The sequence below is a fragment of the Felis catus genome, chromosome C1 (genome assembly GCF_018350175.1).
Source record: "Felis catus isolate Fca126 chromosome C1, F.catus_Fca126_mat1.0, whole genome shotgun sequence".
Taxonomy (NCBI): Eukaryota; Metazoa; Chordata; class Mammalia; order Carnivora; family Felidae; genus Felis; species Felis catus.
In genome coordinates, this window is record NC_058375.1 from 220,510,111 (window position 1) to 220,530,875 (window position 20,765).

Genomic DNA, 20,765 nt, shown 5'->3' on the forward strand with positions numbered 1-20,765 from the left:
GGGCCCCCAGGAGCCCAGCCCCGAGCACGGGCCCGTCACGGGAGGGAAAGAAAGATGGGGCAAGTTACCTGTATTTGTAGGTTTGCTTCTGGATTTTGACCATCAGAGGGGTCTCATTTTTTATAAACCAGGGCTCCTCATCCTCAGCAAATGGAGGAATGTCATTAAGGAAGATTTGGGCATCCAATTCTTTGCGGAAAGAGCAGGTCATGGGCAGGTGGCTGTTGTCGGTCGAGTAAATGTGCATTTCTGGAGGCAGAGTCAGGTCATCATTCAGAAGAAACCGCTTATAGTCGTAGAAGAGGGGGTCCTGTCCCTCCGGCTGGTCCCAGTCCACCTTCTCATCCGAGAGGCTGAGTCTAGCAGGAGAGTGAGTGAGGAAGCCCGAGTACTCGGGGTAGTTGTGGATGGAGAAGCTGCAGGGAACCTCCGTGCACAGCTTGATGAGGTGCTCCCGGACCCACAGCCCGACATCCTGCCTGCCGTCCGGGTAGGTCTCCACGCCCGGCCCAAACCGTTGGTCCGCTTTGTACAGCCCCTGCGAAACGAAAGTCACCAGGGCAAGAGACGTCGTTCAGCAGGGCCCTAAGCTTTGCAACCGTTTTCTCAAAATCAAAGAAAAACAAAATTCCAGGAGAAACGTCTTCATTCAGCCAACAAATACTTAACGGAGGCCGAGTATGCACCCGGCATGGTGTCCCAGAGCAAACCTGTAAATATGGAATGCATTGGGGGAGAAAGGTGCTTCGGACCCGGGGTGGTCAGCAGTGGCCTTACCGGTAAGGTGGGGACATCACCGGGGGTCTCAAGGAGGAAGCATGTCAGGGATACCACGTGTGGGCTCATTTCAGGGAACCCCTTGTAGCAGTGACACTGTGGGCCCAGCCCAGCCACCCGGGGCAGCGGAGATGCGGGGCCCTGGGTCAGAGAGACTCTGGCAGGTGTGACCTGAGGAGACAGGCGGAGGGAGGGGGGAAAGGGAGCTAACCCCCCCGCTTCCCATGAACCCAGCAGAGTGCAGTGATTTCTGGGCCTGTCGAGGCCCTTCTGCTGGGTGGGGCGGTCTGTGCTGGGTGAGGGATGTGTGGCGAGGGGAAGGCCAAGAGGGCCTTGGATGAAAGGTAATGCTGGGCCCACAAAAAGGGATGGGAAGCTCGGAGAGGGGCCCGGCTTGCCAGGAGAGCTGGCTCTGAAGGGCTTCTGGAGGTCCCTGGGAGCCGCAGGGGGGCCCTCCGTGTCACTCCCTGGTGCCACGCCCTCGCCTGTGACCCTGGGACCGGGCCCCTATCTCAGAGCCCCGGGCTTGCAGACTTACTTGGGGTGTAAGTCTCTGAGCTACAAAGTCCCCCACAAAAAGTTCACAGTCTAGAGCAGAGGAAAGAACATGAAAGGAACAGTAAGACACGCCAAGGAGGACTTCATCGTGCAAAGCAGCTGGGTGGGGACGGCAGAGGCACTTCCGGGAGAATCTGCCGAGTGGCAGCAGGGCACCGAGTGCCACCGCAGTCTGTGAAAGGGTCGGGGGCCGGGGGGAGGCGGTGCGCACTCATCCTGGCAGCGCCGGAACGTCACCGAGGCGGCGGAAGCCACAGGGTGGATGGGCCGAGAAGGAAGACTGCAGACGGGGCAAGAAAAGGGGGTGCAGGGAGGCAGGCGGTCGGAAAGGCAGCTGCTGGGGGTCTGTGCGGAGACCAAAGGCGTTCATGCCCCAAGAGCTGACCCAAGAGCTCCATTTCTAGGATTCTATCATAAGGACATAATCTCCTTAACATCGTAAGGAAACAATCCTAACGTGATCAAAGCTATAGTCACACATACGTTCACAACAGTACGTCTAGCAGCAAGCTCTTAATAACGTTAACGGTTACGTTACTAGTAAAATATAATGGCAGTAATGTCGACGGTTAAAGAAAGGAGAATGTGTCTCCAGGACGCTACACGCCACAGGCTTAAAAAATTGCCTTTGATATCATTTACTTTGTGACCAAACAATCCCCCTCTAGGAACGTATCCCAAAGATCACCGACAAAAGCGTGGAACCATTAACCGGCGAGACCCTCACCACGGCGCCCCTCGGCACCACAAAGGCCGGAGGAAAGTGCGCGTGTGGTTGGCCCTTCCCGAGCAGTGAGGAGGGGGTCTGGGCTGTCGGGAGGAAGGGCAACCACAGGCGGCCCAGGGAAGCGTGCAGGGTGCACGTCACACTGCCTACGCGGGGAGGAACGTGTGCGCACGTGTGCTCCTGATGTGTAAATGCAAAGAGGAAGCTGTACAAACAATCCCCGGTGACGAGAGAGGACTCCGGATAGAAACCGTGGAAGCTGGACTCCTGTGGGGGGACCCTGTTTGCTGGATCTGCCTTCAGAAAAATATCCGTTTTTTACTGAATTACCAAACTAAATTAAAGCAAGATGGTAAGAATCAAATCCTAAACGATGAAAGCAACACAAGTGAACCTAGCTCTACCTCCAGGCAGCACGGACGGACAGTAGCTCACGTGATTGGATTCCACCTTCCCGGTGGGATGGGTCCCAGGGACAAAAGGCAGGAAAGGAGCCCTGAGTTGTTTCAGGAGCTACGGCGCTGGAGCTAATGCTACACCGTCCTTCTGCAACCGTCACACATATTTCACGGGGGGAAATAAATCGGAAATTTGCTAACGTTAGAAATAAAGATTTTGAAGACTAATTGGAAAGACGTGCAAATACGACACCATGGCTGTTGAGTAAAAAGCCCTGTACTCCCAAACTGGAGCTGGAGACGTCCGTATGAACTGACGGTGTCTTTTCTCATTTAGAGAGAAAAAAAAAAAAAATCTAGATCTGCTACTGAAAAAGCCTACCAATGAAGACCAGCCAACCACGATAGTAATAAGCACCCAAACGGTGGTTTCTCCACACCGCGCCCCATCTAGGCACCAGGCCAGATCAACAGTCAATCCTGGGACCAGGGCAGGAAGTGTATGGATGAGCTGGGGTCTCCTTGCCCCAACAAAAGGCAAGAAAACCACCAGCACCTGGAGGAGCTATGCCTACGGCAAGAACCAAACCAAAGCAAAAACCAAACTCCCCCGACCAAAGAGTGACAATTTGGGCATCCAAAAGCATAACAACCACAATGTACTGAGATACACCAAATAGACTAAAATCCGTGAGTTTCTACAGATCCGAAAAACAAACAAACAAAAAAAAACCCGAGTAAGCTCCACCGATCGCCATTGAAGAGTGTTAGGTAGTCATCCACTTATTACCCTGACGAGGGGCAAAAAAGGACAAGATCAAGTGTCATTTCGCCTTCCCCATAAAACTACCTCAAAGTAACCAAACGGTTGATGAAGGCTGTCGTAGACAAAAGAACTCTAGTTAATAAATGAAGGAGGGATCGTAGATTTAGGGTGTCACCAACTTGCGCCCTCTAATGAAATGACGGTCCAGCGATCTTGTCCAAAATCACAACAAGGAAAAGGACTGCGGACACCGGCACCCACGGATCAGTCCCGACATCACATGAAGAAAGGCGGCCAGGCACGGGTCTCCGAGTGTGGTTTTTAACAAAGGTACGAAAGCAGCAGTAGAGAAATGACAGTCTTCTCGACCGATGGCAGCGGATCAGCCGGCCGCCTACAGGTGGAGGGGGGGGAGGGGAGGAGGCCCAGCCAACCGTTGCTTCACGTGCAGTGCAAACATTAACTCAGAACGGATCCCAGACCTAAGTGTCAGAGCCAAAACCATGACATGCAGAAGAGAACACAGACGAAAATCTGAGGAAACTTGGATTAAGCTAAAATTGCGTAACTAGGACGTAAAAAAGCAAGAAACAGGGAAAGAAAAACCGATAAGCCTACGAGTGGCTAAAATTAATTTTTTTAATGTTTATTTATTCTTGAGAGACAGAGATACAGCATGAGCAGAGGGGCAGAAAGAGAGGGAGACAGAATCCAAATCAGGCTTCAGACTGAGCTGTCAGCACAGCCCCGATGTGGGGCTCGAACCCACAAACCAAGAGATCATGACCTGAGCTGAAGTCAGACGCTTACCTGACTGAGCTGCCCAGGCGCCCCACGAGTGGCTGAAATGAAAATAATAGACAACGCCAAGTGCTGACAAAGGTGTGGAGCAACTACTACCTTTGTATTTGGTGGCTGAAATGGAAAACGGCACGACCACTTTGGAAAACCCTTCGGAGGTTTCTTACGAAACTTGCCATACACGTCACCTACGGCCAGCGATCCCACTCGCAGTATTTACCCAAATGAAAAGACAGGCGTGCGTGTACATGAAGACTTGGAATCAAACGTTTTTAGCAGTTTTACTCAAAATAACCAAAAACTTGAAAGAACTCAAACATGTAGCTATTGGCGAATCAGTAAAACACACACACAACGGAATCCACACAACGGAATACTACCTCACCGCAAAAGAAACAAATTGCTGCCATATGCAAATACGTACGAATCTCAAAAGAATCACGCCCTAAGCCAGAGAGATCGAACACGCAGTAACACCCATTCCACTGATCTGAAACAACGGAAACGGGGACGTTGTGATGAAAAGCAGAGCAGCGTCACCGAGAGCTGAGGGGGTGGGGCTGGAGATGGAGTCCAGTATATATCAGGGGCTCAGACGGGGTACAATGCTTGCACACGAACACGCACACAAAACACCATATAAAAATCTTTACAGCAGCTTGATTCATAATCAACAAAAGCTGGAAACGAGCGTCTGTCAGCTGGGAATGGAGAACGGCGCCAAGCACTTGGAACAGTGCTCAGCGCTAAGGAAGGAGCTGCGGACTCACCACAAGGCAGATGAATCTTCAGTACGATCGCTAAGTGAAAGGCACCAGCCTCAAAAGTCTACCTACTGTATTTCACTAGCCTGGTATTCTTGCAAAGGCAAATCATCCGCAAAGCAACTGGCCAGGGCTGGGGTGGGAGGAGAGACCGGTCCCAAAGGGGCACTGGCAGGAGCGGAGAAGGAGCCGTCCTGTACATTGACGGCAGTAGTAGTCACACAACTCCACGCTCGTGAAAACCTTCACAACTGCACACTCAAGGGGGTGGACTGTACCCTAAGTTACGCCGTCCGGAAATAAAAGGAGGAAAGGCAACTGTTTCTGCAAAACCAGGAATGTCCTCCACAAATAAAGACAAGCTTCAAGGGGCGCCTGGGTGGCTCAGTCAGTTGAGCGGCCGACTTCGGCTCAGGTCATGATCTCGCGGTCCGTGAGTTCGAGCCCCGCGTCGGGCTCTGTGCTGACAGCTCAGAGCCTGGACCCTGCTTCGGAATCTGTGTCTCCCTCTCTCTCTGACCCTCCCTCGTTCATGCCCTGTCTCTCTCTGTCTCAAAAATAAATAAACATTAAAAAAAAAAAATTTTTTTAAAAAGACAAGCTTCAAGACAATCTATGTGGAATGATCCAGCTTATGTATAAAAAAGTAAATATTACAGTGCATTTGCAGTTTAATCTAAAGGATACACAACTCCCTGCTCTGGAAAATGGGATCATGAAGCATCCTGTCTTCTCATTCGTGTTCCTTTTCTTTTCATGGACCTTATTATTCGTACTGTCAACGATCTTTAAAAATAAGGAAGTTACCACTTGTTACACAAATAAACTTCCCCAGGACCTAAGTATCTTTCTGTCCAGTGGCCTGAGCACACAGAGCCCCGCCGGTCATCTGCATCAGGGGCGCCCCGCCCCCTCACCTGCACCCGGGGTGACCCTCCCCCCTCCCCCCCAACTCCAGGGCGGCCTCACCTGTCACCCACATCTGGGGCAGCCTTGCCCCCTCACACCCCCACACCTCCCCCCACCAGGGGCGCCCCTCCCCCTCCCCCTCCTTCACACTCACACACCCCTGGGGGGGGGCCGCTCCTTCACCCTTCCTCACCCCCCCCCAGGGGCTGCCCCACCTCCTCACCCCCTGGCGGCCCCTCCCCCTCCCCTGGTGGCCCCGCCCCTCACACCCCCGTGGCCCTGCCCCCTCACCTGCACCTGGGGTAGTCCTGCCCCCTCACCCCCACAGGGCGGCCCCGCCCCCTCTCCCCTGTGGCCCCGCCCCCTCACCTGGAAGAGCCTGGTCTTCAGGTACATGGTGCCATAGCCCTCTCGGTAGCTGAGGTAAAACATGCCGGTGAAGCTGGAGCCGTCGGGCCACTGGTAGGTGCCCAGCCCGTGGCGGTGGTCCCGGTAAAACTGCCCGCGGTACGACTGTGAAGAGCGCTCAGTGACAGGCTGTGTCCGAGAAGCTGCTCCTGGCCACCCCCCACCCCGGCCTTCCAGGAAGCCCCCCAGGTGGAGGCAGCCCGCCAGGCTGGCAGTGAGGCGGACCACAGGGGCACCTGGCCACGGGGCCCCTTCAAGTTCGGGAGCCGAACGAGTCTATGAGAGACGTCACCTATGTCACACAGAGCGGGTGCCAGGCGGTCGGGCCCCGGTGGCCCCCGTGTCGCCTGCCCTAGCTCCGGTAGGGGAATCTGGAGAGGTGCCGGAATGGCCACCACTGCGGAGCAACTCCTGGGTTTGGGCCGGAGCCCCGACCCGGGCTCAGCTCCACGCCTGCCTGGGTTTATAGGCAGCAGGCTGGCAGGGGCGGGGGGGGGGGGGCACCAGCCTCGGGCTCACCCGCGCGGCCCCACGTGTGACCCCAGGGGCAAGCTATGGGCCTGCGCGGGAACACTGGTGTGGCTACACTGAGCCACGGACGCCGGCCTCCGCTCGTGGCCCAAGCCCCACAGATGCCGGTGGCGGGTCTGTGCCGGCCCGCCTCCCTGCTGGGGCCTCAGGAGGGTCAAACATGTGACGCCCATTGCGAGCTCTTCCCATGCCAGCCAGCCGCAGGCCGGCCCTGCGACGCTCGGAGACGGCTCTGTAGGAACGGGACCCCAGGTGTGGCTGCTTTCGTGCCCTCCTCTGTCCTCTGGTAACGAAGAGGACTCCCCGTGGGGCTGGTGGCTGACGGACCAGGCACCAGTGACCAGGTCTGTCCGACCAGACGACTCCCGACCCCCGGCCCCGGCCTCAATTTGGGTTTGGCCACAGGACCCATGCCCGGGGCCAGACCAGGGTCCCCAGGGCCCCTCCTCTCCCCCAGACGTGTCAGGCGTAGCTCCCACAGGCTCGCCAGATGGCGGAAGGTTAGTCTGGGCGCCAACACAGAGACGGGGAGAGAGGGGGCCCGACAAGGTCATCAGAGTCCCCGGACCAGCCAGGCCTCGGGCTGCAGAGCCCCGCTGATGGGCTTTCCCATCGTAAGAGCCAGCGAAGGCCCTTTTCAGCGCTGCCTGGGTTGAACGTGGGCTCCGCCAGCGCTTCTGAAGAGAACGTCGAGCACGGGGACACGCGGAGCAGAGGGGCACGAGGCCAGGGGCTGCCCGCTCCTGCCAACACCCGCACCACTTTGTGGGGGAAAGCGGAGTCCACCCGACTCGAAAACAACTGTCTGTGTACGAGCGTCAGTCCGTACGCGGGAGAGAGGCTCTCTGCCCCCCCCCCCCAGGAGAAAGCACCATTTGGAGGGAGGCCCTTCCACAGCCACCCCATCCGTCCCCACCCCGGCACTCACACCACGAGCTGCGTCTGACCCGCCAGGGCTGATGTGCTCGGGCCATTAACGCGTGTAGGGTCACCGCTGGTGGGTGGCACACCCTCTCGTCCCCCTGGCCTCTCCGGCCTGTGAGCTGTCTCGGCTGCACAAGCAGCTGCTCCGCCGACCCGGAGGTCCCGCCAGGCAGTAATGAGGCCGAGGCCCCGCCACCACACCCACCCCCCGTGGTCTCCCTCACGGTGGAACCCGGGCTCCGCGGGACAGGCCGGCACGCCCAACCTCCCACAGCCACGAACGAGGGCAGGGGACACCACGGCGTTGGGTAAAAGAAACTAGCCAAGGACTGGTTTCAATGCCAGTCCCGGAGCCACGGGAGTCAGCGCTTGAACCACCAGTGTCACGGTGGCTTGCACTCAACACAGGCTTCGGCCCCGGCCTCCCGGTCACCTGAGGTCCGGAGGCTCGTCTGAGCTTGAGGTGCGTTCTGGGAGAGGGATCGGCGGGGGTGCGGGGGAAGGTTCGCCCCTGCCTGCAGCTGCGCCTGCCCCCCCTGCCCCTGCCGCTCCCAGGCTCCGGCCCGAGACCCCAGTTATCAGGCCGCCCTGCTCTCCTCTGGCAAGCACGCCATCCTCCACGCGCTGACACACCCAGCCCCGGCTGCTCTTCTGAGCCTGGACCCCACTGGGCCTGGATCTGAACGAAAGTACCCTACGGGGCCGTCTCCCCAGCTCGCAGTAGAACCCACGCTCTGGAAATCTCCCCACCGGACAAGCAGGCAGCCGCGGCTACAGGTGTCGGCCGCGGTCGTGCCACAGGCCAGGCCGCTGTGCCCTCCCCCAGGCACCTGCGGAGCTCCCACAGGTCTCCGGGAGTCTCCACTGGGGTCCTGGACGCGGCCTACTGCGTGGGCTCTGGAGCCTGCTCCCATCTGATTGCTAAAAAGATCCTTCCCTTCTCTTTAACCCTAAATACGATGCAATTTCACCGACGTACATACAGCTCCATGCAGTAATTTGAAGTTTTTGAACAGTTGCCCAGAATGAGAATTTATCGTAAGTAAACCTTCCCAAGCCGCAGCCCGGGAACGCCCAGGCCAACTGCATGTGTGACCCTGGACATCTGTGAGAATGTTTCTCTCTGGAAGTTTCTGGAAGGTTTCTCTCTGGAAGGTAGAAAAGACACAAGCCCAGCACCCTTCCTGCCGGAGACGGGCAAGTCTGCCTCACACCCCTCTTAGAAGAAAAGAGACAGCCAGGCCCTGGCGGGGGACAGCCGCGGAAGCCACCTACCTCGCCCGTGGGCCAAGAGAATTCACCGTATCCCAGCTTCATGTCCAGCCCGACGTCCCCTTGGTACACACAGCCGTCCTGCCACTCCTGCACGCCTCGGACCAGCTGGATGTAGGCCTCCTTCAAGTCCTGCTCCCTGGGGGGACCCTCGGACTCCTCTTCCTCCTCCGGGGCCTCTAGGATGTCCCTAGGAAGGTGAAGTGGGGGGGGGGGCGAGGAAGATCAATGCTGGAACTGGCCTGAGGGGGGGACCACGTGCAGAGAACACACACCGTCTCGTCTCTTCTTCCAACAACCCTGAGGCAGATGCTCTTGCCACTCCCATTTTGCAGAACAGGAAACTGAGGCACGGGCATGCAGTGACTGCCCAAGGTCACACAGGAAGTGTGCAACCCCGAGTCTCTAACGTGGGTAAAGGGCTGCCGGTGCCCTGGAAGCTGATGGGTTCCAGCTCCAGCTGTTTGCAGGGCCAGCCTTGTGTCCACCAGCAGCCCAGAGCGCCGTGGCAGGGTCTTCCCCCCGGGGGCCGGCAGCCTGGCCCACAGCTGGGCAGGAGGCAGACACCTGGCAGGCACGCATGGACCAGTGGGTGGTCTGAACAAGGAGAGGGAGCTTTGGTCCAAGAGCAGCAGCCAGCTGCCTACTAAGAGAGACCGCAGGGATGGGCGGGTGCACAGCAAGGGGCAGAAAATGTTCACGAGGGCGAGCTGGCTTCTTTTCTGCTCTTGCTAAGAGTACAAATCCTGACCTAAAGGGGGGCCTACCCCCAGCCCCCATCACACACACGTTCCCCCTCTCTGCCTCCCTCTCAACTTAAGGGCTCTCTGGGGATGCTGTATCTTGATGTCTGGTCTACAGACCTGTGCCACTGTCGGGCTGATGGTCTAGCTGGGCTGCTGAAAGCATGGAAACCCCCGGACCTTGAGCCCCCTCCACCAGCCAGCCCTCAAATGCCAGCCCTGAGTCACAGAGGCTTCACAAAGCTTTGCCCAAAGAAGGGATACAGCTGCTGTGAACACAAAAATCTCCATTTGCCACTTTGTTATGCATTTGAAGAAAGAAGCCAGGAAAAACAGATACACACATGCAACAATGAAAAAATCCGAGGGCTGCGCTTTGGTTTGTTTCTTCTTTGGCTTACCCGTGCTTATGGGTTGAATTGTGTTTCCCCCAGCCCCCAACACACACACACGCGCGGGCGCGCGCGCACACACACACACACACACACACACACACACACACTCCTATGTTAGAGCCTACATCCCAGGACTTTACCTGGGACTGCATTTACGAGGTAACCAAGTTAAAGGCAGGTCATCAGTGGGGGCCTAGTCCAATGTGACTGTTGTACTGTAACAAGGGAAAGAAGTTTGGACACAGAGGAACACACAGAGAGAAGATGATGTGTGGACACAGGGAGAAGACAGCCGTCTACAAGGCAAGGAGGGAGATCTGGAACAGATTCTCCCTCCCACCCTCAGAAGAAACCACCCTGCCCACACCTTGACCTTGGGCTCCAGCCTCCAGCCTGAAAGACAATACATCTCTATTGTTTAAGGCACCCTGTGGGTGGCACTTTGTCACAGCCCCAGCAGACTAACACGCCACTGTTTCTTGCTTTGCCACAGGGCACACACACTACATGCTTAATTTAAAAATTAAAAAAAAAAAAAAACACCTTTTTTTGAATTATTAAGAGGACAAGGTAATGGACTATAAAAACATGAACAAATGGAAAATTTCCTCAAAAAGCCAAAGGAAATGATTTTAAAACAAAGCAAGAAAATTACCAACACAAGCAATCAGCCGTAAGGCCCACTGTTGAGTCATTGGAAATGCCCAGCTGGCTGGCCGGGTGAGCAGGGTGGCCATGTGGTTCTGCCACCAGGCAGGCTCCCTGTCCCCCTTGGGGCTCAGAGACCTTTCTCCTCTGTAGAACAGGGACTCTATCAGTCCGCTCAGGCTATTGCAAAGTCCCACAGGCAGGGAGCTTGAGCCACAAACATCCATTCTCACGGTTCTGGAGGGGGACACTAGACATCTAAGGGTGCCTGCAGACTCGGTTCCCAGACAAGGCCAGGCTCCTAGTTCATAGATGGCACCTGTGTCCTCATGTGGCAGAGAAAGAAAGTGTCGGCTTCTTCCTCTTTAGAAGGGCACTAATGTCATCGTGGGGCCCCACAACTCTAAGCCTAATCACTCCCCAAAAGCCCCACCTCCAGGGCTGGGTGTGTCAGTGCGTGGAGGATGGTGTGCTTGCCAGAGAAGAGCAGGGCGGCCTGACAACCGGGGTCTCGGGCTGGAGCCTGGGGAGGGGCAGGGGCAGGGGGGACAGGGGCAGCGGGGGCAGGCGCAGCTGCAAGCAGGGCAGAGCTTCTGAGCCCCCCACCCCTGAGCCTCCAGACCTCACGTGACGGTGACCGGGGCAGGGGCCAGGACGGCTAGGGCCCGAGCCTGCGCTGAGCCTGTGGAGGAGCACCAGTCAGCAGGACGTTGGGGGTTAGGGCTTCAACACGAATTTCGGGAGTGCGAGTGGGGGAAGGGAGGCACAGTGCAGTCCACCAACAGGGACAAGTACAACAGGACTACAGGGTGGGTTTCACAAGATGCCACGGTTAGGCCGGGAGGGCAGCCAGCCCCCTGGCCCCTGGGAGGTGTGGGCTCTCACTGTTAACACCATAGTGTGAAGCCGCCCAGCTTGGGAACCCTCGTGGCGAGGCTAGGCCAAGGCAGAGTGGCCGAGTTAGAAGGGAGGGCGGACATCTGGCCGGGGGGGGGGGGGGGCGAGGGGGTGTTCCAGCCACCCCGTGTTGTAATTTTCCTCAGTGGTTGCTGATACGACGCTCAGGTCTTCCTCTCTCTCCAGAGACTACTTTTTGAGGGGTAAAATAACTTTTAGGGCTTTTTAGCACCTACCCCAACGCTGGATCCCAGCTAAGTCTGGTCCCCAGGGTGAGGCTGGGAACGCCCCCCCCCCCCCGTAGGAGGGCCCCCACACCTTTTGGTAGAGAGCATCTCCAGGGTCCCCAGGAAGTCGGTGGCAGCAGGCTGGCCGCCCCTTCCTGCCAGCTGATTTTCAGAGATGTCATCATCTGGGACTTTATAATACAAGGCTGAAGGACACCCACTTTCCATGCCTCTGGACTTCGAACCTGAAAGCAAAGCCAGGGACCACATCCGCCCTCAGAGCTCCTGGCGGGCCCCGGGAACGTGCCCACAGCCCCACCCGCCTCAGAGAAACAAAGCCCCCCTCCCCTAACCCGGTCGATGCCCCCATCCTGTTGGAAACTCCGCCAGCGTCCCTCCTGTGGGGGCAGGAACCACACATTAAGAGCCATCTGGGCCACCCTCCCACGACCTCCTTAGGGCCCTACGTTGGAGTCAATATTCCTCCCCGAACAGCAGGCGCCCCCTCCCCCCGCCCGGGTCTCTGAAGCCAGCCCGCGAGGGCGGCCGGACCAAGGGCAGGGAGACGGCCCTCACCCGACCTCACACAAGCACGTCGGCTCCCAAGTTTCCTGCCTGTCCCAGACGCGGGAGGACAGAGGGCCGGGCCCAGGGGGCGTCGGGACCACGCGCAGAGCCCCGGGACACGCCCCTTCCCGTCTCACCGCGCTCCCGCCGGGATCCCGACTGCGCCCCTGCCGCGGGCCGCACCGAGGGTCGGAGAGCTCACACCTACTGCACCCGGTCCGCCCAGGGCGGCGGCCAGCGCAGCGCAGCCCCACTCGCAAGTCTCGTCCCGCTCCGCGCAGCGCCCGGAGCCCCAGAGCGTCGGGTTTCCCTGGAGACCTGCCCACCGCCCCAGCGCCGGACGCTCCCTGCCTCCACCAATCCCCGCGCCCGGCCCCTCCCCAGACCACGCCCCGCCCCCGGGCGTCCTTGGCGGAACAGGGGGCGCCCCTCTGTGACCTCACAGGGCCCCCGCCTGCCCGCGGCCGCCGAGCCCCCACGCCCCGGCGCTAGCGGGCTTTGTGCCTGAGCCCCGCGAGACGCGGGAACCCGGCCGCCTGTGTCCGCTACGGGCACCGACCTCTACGTCCAGCAGAGGCCGGTGAGCCGGCTCTGGGCCAAGGTCTCAGGGAGAGCGTGGGGAGAGCACTAAGCCCCCTACGCTCCCCCCCGCCCCCCGCCCCCCGGGAAGAGAGCGTGGTGGGGTGTGCCCGGGAGACACCTGCGGAAACCGAGGGACAATGGGGTTAATCGTCCACCGCCCTGCGCCAGGACGCAGTACAGCCAAGATCTCCTCAAAAAGATCTCCTCAAAAACCAAAGCCGGTTTTTGGCGGTTCCGTGCAAGTTTGTGGAAGGCACGGAGCGGGAGCTCCTGGCCTGGTTCGGGACGACTCGACAAAGGGGACTGAAGTCACTGAGAGAAAAAGGATTAGCTGTGGGGACCGAGGAGTCTCTAGGGAAGACTATGGAGAGAGGAGACCTGAATAGGGTTTCAGGGGATGCGCAGGAGTTCTCCAAAGAGCAAAGAAAGCGCAGTCCAGGGAACTGGGCTAAATGTGCAGAGAGGCACAGTGGTGGGAAACAGCACAAGGACTTTCTGCAAAGGAAGCAACTGGGGCCTGTAGGAGAGAGGGCGGGGCTCTCTGCAGGCGCAGGGCCTGGGGTTCTCAACCCAGACTGCCCCTTAGAAAGAGGGGAAAGAGACATGCAAAGAAGCCTAGCCGCCCCCAGTGGCTAGATTCAGGCTAAGGCTCTGGGGTGCTTCCCCCACCCCTCTACCTCCTAATTCCCCTTCTCCCTTCATATCCACCTTGGTTCCTGGATCCCCCCTCTCTTTACTTTTTATCCTTCACCTTCAGGTCCCCTCTCTCTGCCCTGCTCCCTCCAACTGCAGCCTGGGCATTAGAGCACAAACCAAACTGTCTTTAAAATTCCTGTTATGAAAAGAGAAAGAAGTGATCAACTTCAAAATATCCTACAAACTTATCAAACCATACCGTCTGTTGTAAGTTGAATGACATCCCCCCAAAAGATTAAGTTTAAATCCCAACTCCGGGTACTGGTGAATGACCTTATATGGAAATAGGGTCTTTGCAAATAATCAAGAGGTCATACTGGATTAGGGTATTCGCTAAACCAGATGACTAGTGTCCTTATAAGGAGACAGAGGCTTGGAAACCGCAAACCCAGGGAAAAATAAACTTGTTTTAAGCCATCTAGTTTGTGATACTCTGTTATAGATGAACCAAAATTGTGCCATGATTAATAAAACAAACCACAATATCAATGTATGCAGGGCTGCAGGACAGCTCTTCACTGCGGGACAGCTTTTCACCGAAACACATCCCTGAATGACACTGGACATCAGAAAAACCTACTGGGGGCGCCTAGGTGGCTCAGTCAGTTAAGTGTCTGACTTTGGCTCAGGTCATGATCTCGAGGCTGGTGGGATAGAGCCCCACGTCAGGCTCTGTGCTGACAGCTCAGCACCTGGAGCTGCTTCGGATTCTGTGTCTCCCTCTCTCTCTGCCCCTACCTTGCTCGCACCCTGTCTCTCAAAAATAAACGTTTGAAACAATTGTTTAAAAAGGGGGGAAAAACCTACGGAAGAAGTCTTCTTACATAGTAAATGTTGGGCAATAAATGATCTTAGTTTTTAAAAGTTACAGCGATGAACCAGAAGTTACTAAAAATAAAAAAAAATATGGGTGTATGAAGAAATGATGAAAAGGGCAGACAGCTTTATTTCATAGGAACCATGTTTTACAATTAAAGTGAAACTAAGATACAGAAATTACAAAGAGCAATTAGGAAGCAGGTAAAAAAAGGAACATAGAGCTTTCTAAAAGGCACATCAGGCGGCAATGCAATCACGCGTAGTTACTAAGCGTACTCGAAGCCAAGCAGCCTACCAGCACAACGACCGGGAGGCTACCGGACCGGACCCCAGTCCTGCGCACTACAGCACAGCTTGAGGAGAAGCCCACCTCCCGGAGCCCTGCTGCGGCCCTCCGGCCCTGCGGCCCCGGCCCGACCGGACCCGTTCTGGGGAGGTGCCCGCGTCTGTGAACCATACCCCCACCCCTCGCAGGGACAAGCGCCGCAGCGGTCGCAGCGTCGTGCAGTGTCGCAGGCCAGCTGACCGAAAACACCGCTCTCGCGCGAAGGATCGCAGCTCCTGAACCTCCGCGCCCCCCAGGGACCGCCCATTCATCCCAGAGTCCCGGCCCCGCCCACCCCACTGCGGCCAATCCCACTCGTCCTCCCTACCACGAGGCCAGCCAATGGCCGCCATCCCCACCCGCAGCCAATCGGGGAAGGAGCCCCGCTCCGGCCGGCCAATAGGGAGGCAGCCAAGGCCCTGAGGGCGGGTCCCCGGGAGCCCTTTAGGACCCGGGGGTGCCCGGCGGTCCGCCCGGCCGCCCAAACTAGATCCGCGGGCCGGGTGCCTGAGCGCCGGTTATGGACCCGGGAGGACCCGTCCGCTGCGGGGTCCCCGGGGCCGCCTCGCCCGCGCCGCCACCGTTCGCGCGCATCGCCCCGTCTCTTTTCCTCGGGAGTGCGCGCACCGCGGCCGCGCCAGAGCTGCTGGAGCGCGCGGGCGTCAGCCTGTGCGTCAACGTCTCGCGTCAGCAGCCCGGCCCGAGCGCGCCCGGCGTGGCCGAGCTGCGCGTGCCCGTGTTCGACGACCCGGCAGAGGACCTGCTGACGCACCTGGAGCCCACCTGCGCCGCCATGGAGGCCGCGGTGCGCGCCGGCGGCGCCTGCCTAGTCTACTGCAAGAACGGCCGCAGCCGCTCGGCCGCAGTGTGCACCGCCTACCTCATGCGGCACCGCGGCCTCAGCCTGGCGCAGGCCTTCCAGGTGGGGCGGGGCTCCCAGGAGGGGCCCCGGGTGGGACGGACCTGCCGGGTGGGGCAGGCCAGCCGATGGGGCGGGCCTTCCAGGTGGGGCCTCGGGGAGGACGGACTTGCCGGGTGGGGCGGGCCTTCCAGGTGGAGCGGGGCTCCCAGGAAGGGCCCCGGGTGGGACGGACCTGCCGGGTGGGGCAGGCCAGCCGGTGGGGCGGGCCTTCCAGGTGTGGCCTCGGGGAGGACGGACTTGCCGGGTGGGGAGGGCCTTCCAGGTGGGGCCTTGGGGAGGACGAACTTGCCGGGTGGGGCGGGCCTTCCAGGTGGGGCGGGGCTCCCAGGAGGGGCCCCGGGTGGGACGGACCTGCCGGGTGGGGCAGGCCAGCCGGTGGGGCGGGCCTTCCAGGTGGGGCCTTGGGGAGGACGAACTTGCCGGGCGGGGCGGGCCTTCCAGGTGGGGCGGGGCTCCCAGGAGGGGCCCCCGGGTGGGACGGTCCTGCCCGGTGGGGCGGGCCTTCCAGGTGGGGCGGGCCTTCCAGGTGCGGCGGGCCTCTGGGCGTTAGAGGTGCGGAGCACCTTTGGCGCCGCGTTCAACCTAACCTTCTTGTTCTCAGGCGGTGAAGAGCGCCCGCCCGGTGGCCGATCCCAACCCGGGTTTCTGGGCTCAGCTTCAGAAGTACGAGGAGGGCCTGCAGTCCCTGTCCCGCCCGCCCGGGGAGCCCTCGGGACCGTGCTCCCGAACGAGAGAAGAGCTCCAGAATGAGCCCTAGTCCTACAACCCTTGGAGATGACCCAGCGCCCAAAGCAGGGCGCATGGAGTTGAAGGTAGTTCAAGCGCTGCCTGGAGGATGATCTTCCTCCTCCCTTCCCTTCTTCCTCGTTGTCGTACAGAGTTTACATTTCACCTTAAATGCAGCTCTTGTGCCCTTTGACAGTACTGCAGGAGCGTATCCACTTAGGAAGGGACTGAGAGCCTCCCTTCCTTAGGTTTATCAACAGGGCTTGGTCAGGAAAGTCAATACCACTTGAGGAATGTTAGGCAGGAAGGTATTTAATACAGAGAGCAAGGCCAGGGAGCCAAGGTCAGGAGATGGGAAGTACAGGAGTCCTGGAGACCCAACCCCCCACCCCCGCCCTGACTGCCTGCCACCTGTTAAGGCCACAGGGGCTTTTCCCAAACCTCATGCTGGTCCCATCTTGGAATCCGGCACGGGACCCAGACTTGTAGTTTCTACCATACACAGGCCAGGATGTGAGGCTGCGTGACAGCCTAGCACGGGCACCCTTGGGGCTCTGGGTGCCTGTGCCCACCTCCTATCTTACAGCCTAACATCCTGCGGCCACCATCATCTCAAAGACGCACTGGCCACCTGTGCATCTGAGTGTGTTGATTCCTCTTTTGGTTCAGACACCCTTCACCTGGTTCCTGTGGCCGAAAGACTGTAGAAAATGAATCACCATAGGGCACCTGCTGTGACTTAGTTAAGCATCTGACTCGTGGTTTCAGCTGGGGTCATGATCTCACAGCTTGTGAATTTGAGCCCCGTGTCAGGCTCTCTGCTGACAGTGTGGAGCTGCTTGGGATTCTCTCTCTCCCTCTCTTTCTGCCCCTCCCCTGCTCACTCGCTCTTTCTCCTCGCTCAGGATAAATAAACTTAAAAAAAATTAATCACCATCAACACTCCTTAAATAGGAAAGGGAAAGAATAAAAAGGGGAAACTGGGTTATAATGCGAGTTACAAAGAATACAGTCCCTGGTAAATATACGCTACTGTATACATAATAAGGTAATTAATAAAATATCACAATCAGTTTTTAACTGATTTCCTCTTGCCGCTAGTTATTTCACGTTCCCTTTCTCCTCAGCCAGCACCTCGCTGGTCCTAGTCTTTCCCGGTGAGATGACTCACGCCTTCATTCTGAAGGGCCCTGAGTGGCCCTGCTTGTGTTACTGCTGCGGCCGCCATCACCTACCACACGAGCGGGATTACCGGACGCATCAGGAGAATGTCCTGAGCTCAGTGTCCTCCTCCCGGCAAGACAGGATCAGTCCCTCCACCCAGCAGAGCAACCCCCGATTTGCCCGCTGTGTCAGTGGCCCGGGGAGCCTGGAACAGCCAGCCGGTGTCCCAGCGCGCCATCCAGGGGAACGTGCGTGTCCCTGGTGGAAACATGCCACCTGGGAACGTGACCCCTGACTCAGCAGAGCCCAAAGCTGTCCGATGGGAAGCTCACGCCGGGAGGCATGGAGATGGTTGTGAAAGGGGCTCCCTCCCCACCCCGCTTACACCTGCACCTGAGCTCTGACCCCCTGCGTTGGCCCCGGCTCAGCGCGCACACCACACCTGGTAGCTGGCGCCCAGCCCCTCTCCACGTGGCTCTGCAGCTCCCTGCAGCCAAGCCGCTTTCTACCACCTTTAGAAAGGGCTCGCCTGCTGCCGTGACTCCCTCCGAGCCCCTCGCACCTCGTGTCGCCTTTCCGTCAACCCCTTGCCGTGAGGAAGCTGTGGCCACGTCTCCGCCTGGCAGGTGAGCTGAGCAGTTCGCCAGGACCTGCGCCCAGCTTCTTAGCCACCGTGTCCGTGGCACTCGTGATGGGACCCCCCCCACGTCCATGTACCTCTCATGGGACACCCCCTGGCGGGCTGCCCTGGCTCCAGGTACCAAAGGTGCAAGAGCTGGGCCAGATTGAAAGACCTCTGTGGGTCCCGTCAGCGTTTTATCCCACCAGCTCTGTTTGAGAACCATCTCACTGCGGCTCTTGGCAGAGGTCAGCTCTCCCGAGGACCTCCGCCTGCCTGCACATCCGCCTGGCAGGAGAGGCCGGGGACCTGCTCCCCTCCCTAGCATGCCACACTTGAATGGTGGTGCCCATCCGTGAGCATTAGGCTTGGAAGGCTGGGGCACAGGCAGGGCGTCAACTGCTTCAGCCCACCCAGGCCAGCCAGGACTTGATCACCAGAAAACTAAAGTATGAAAGTTCCTGTGGCAGAAGCCCCAGCCTCTGATGGCCCCAACTTCCACCTTCCTCTCCCTGGAGGCAGGGCAAGGAGACAGAGCGGAGAGCTGCCTCCTGCTGCAGGGGAAGGGAGGGAGGACAGCCAGATGGGCTACAGGGAAGGGCCGTGGGGCCGTGCTGAAGGCTCTGTCCCCTGAAGGGCAGAGACAGGGTGGAGGGTGGGGACAGCAACAGCATCCCCATCTGTGGGCCTCACGGTCAGGAGGGGAATACTACTGCATAACACATGTGTCTGCTCTAAAACTGGCTTGTGTTGGTTCCTGACATAAATAGGGGGTAGCAGGTGCCCCCACTCTGGGAGGAGAGGTGGTAACCTCTCCTCCCTCCACCCTGTGTGAAGAACTCACCTTGGGGAGATGCCCAGGGCCCTCCAGCAGGGAAGGGATGAGATGTCACCGCTGCTTCCCCAAGTCCAGGGGACCAGGAGGGCAAGAAGCCCCTGATGGCTTCTGAGGGCACAGATGGTTGGTCGACCCGCCTGAGGAGGGGCTGGGGCAGGCTAGTGTGGGCACCCATGTGCAGTCCTGATGATGTCCTTCCAGCCCCGACCAACTGGCCTGGGGGAAGGGGCTCTGAGAAGCTCATAGAACTGGGAGTGCCATCTAAAACCCTCCGCCCTTGGCACTTCGGGGCCACTGCCACCTGGGCGGGAACTCGGCCACCTGAACTTGGTGAGGACCAATCAGACCCCCGCTCTCCTCTCTCGAGTCTCAGACATAGGACTGACCTCCTCCTTCAGGTGGCTGTGTGAGCCCTGGGGCTCCTGGTGAGTTTGAGCCAGGTGCCCCAACAGGGAGGTTGTGTTACCCCTGCTAAGAGGACACATGGGGACCCGAGGACCCATGGGAAAATTAAAGCAACGTCTCAGTGCACATGCTCCACATCAGCGAACATGGGCCTCCTTCCCAGCCAACCATCCTTCCCCATCCCTCCCCCACCCCCAGGGAGGACGGTGGGCACCATCACATGGGTTACAGATGGGGACAGAGTCCAGAAGGGTTAAATATTACTCGGGGATGATGCCTTGGTCAGGAGCAACTTCCGTCCCACACCACAACTGAGCAGAGAAAAGAGGTGTGTGAAGTTCCTGGATGCCCTCCCGGGCCAAAAAGCCCCTTCTCCCCAAAGATCTGAATTCTTACATTCAGAGGGTGGCCCCTCACATTCCAAGGCTTCAAGATCCACCTGATGTTTGCTCACTGGGCATCCGCACCTCCACACTGGTCTGCAGCCCTCTCCTCTGGATCCAGGCCACGGGACAGGACCCTGCAAGGTGGCACGGGGGCAGACCAGATCCCTGTTACCGCCCCAACACCACCTCCTAAACAACAATCTGGTCTCCGGGGCCCTGCCGGCCCTCTAGGCAGCACTGTCCAACAGAACGAACATCTACTCCATCCAGTACGGTTGCCATTAGCCACACGCTACCCTACACACACTGGTTGGAGACCTTGAGCTATGGCTAGTGCCACGGAGGAATAAACTTAACATTTTGGCTAAATCTAAACAGCCACATGCGGCTACTACTACCTTATATGACAGCACAGTCCTAAGGCCCCCAGGCTCCGCAACACAGACTACTGGCCTCACGATGGAGGGGGCGCGGGGGGAGGGGTGTATACACTTCCAGGCTTCGCACAAGCAGAGACCGCACTAAGCAGCCCCTACCCCTAGGAACCTGTCTCACGGCAGCCCTGAGAAGCCGGGAGAGAAGCGCACAGGGCTTGGGATGCCGCTTGGGATGCCAGGGGTACACCCAGGCCCCTGTGCGCCCGGGTCCCCCAGTGCACCACACCCCCCTCCCCGGCTTGCTGGCCCGCCCCGCACCTAGTACCCATCCCCGCGCACAGTGTCCCCGGGCCCCCCGCATACAGCTCTCCCGGCTCCCCAGCCCCGCCTCGCGCACGGCGTCCCAACCCCTCACGCGTTGCCCCCCGGACCTGCACCCGGCGTCCCCGGCTCCCAGAGCCTCCGCCTCCCCGGCCCGGCCCCCGGAGGAGCGCCCCGGACCTCCGGTCCCCCTCCGCGCCCAGCTCCCTCGGCCGCCCCGCCCCGGTCCCGTGCGCACGGCGTCCCCGGCTCCCCGGGCCCGGCCCCGCGCAC

The 20,765-nt window shown here is 59.0% G+C and overlaps 2 protein-coding genes across 23 annotated transcripts in view; one reads left to right on the forward strand and one right to left on the reverse strand.

Annotated features, from left to right (window-relative positions):
- Positions 1 to 20,651, reverse strand: part of ANKMY1 (ankyrin repeat and MYND domain containing 1) — a 51,318-nt gene extending 30,667 nt beyond the window's left edge. For 4 of the 22 annotated variants that reach the window (XM_023259952.2, XM_045034713.1, XM_045034716.1 and 1 more), the window contains exons 1-5: positions 12,450 to 12,632; positions 11,837 to 11,990; positions 8,839 to 9,025; positions 6,070 to 6,213; positions 69 to 538 (exon numbers count right to left, since the gene is read on the reverse strand). In XM_023259952.2, coding sequence (XP_023115720.2) covers positions 69 to 538; positions 6,070 to 6,213; positions 8,839 to 9,025; positions 11,837 to 11,973 — 938 coding nt within the window. In that variant the 5' untranslated portion in view covers positions 11,974 to 11,990; positions 12,450 to 12,632. Of the gene's footprint in view, positions 1 to 68; positions 539 to 6,069; positions 6,214 to 8,838; positions 9,026 to 9,698; positions 10,014 to 10,113; positions 10,189 to 11,836; positions 11,991 to 12,321; positions 12,677 to 15,614; positions 15,734 to 19,804; positions 19,929 to 20,602 lie in introns of those variants that run through there. The other 18 variants (XM_023259945.2, XR_002744974.2, XR_002744976.2 and 15 more) reach the window with 13 other exon arrangements.
- Positions 15,148 to 17,466, forward strand: DUSP28 (dual specificity phosphatase 28). The gene is made up of 2 exons (XM_023259965.2): positions 15,148 to 15,656; positions 16,258 to 17,466. The coding sequence occupies exons 1-2, from the start codon at positions 15,255 to 15,257 to the stop codon at positions 16,411 to 16,413; spliced, it is 558 nt and encodes a 185-aa protein (XP_023115733.1). The 5' UTR covers positions 15,148 to 15,254; the 3' UTR covers positions 16,414 to 17,466.
- Positions 20,652 to 20,765: the final 114 nt, after the last annotated feature.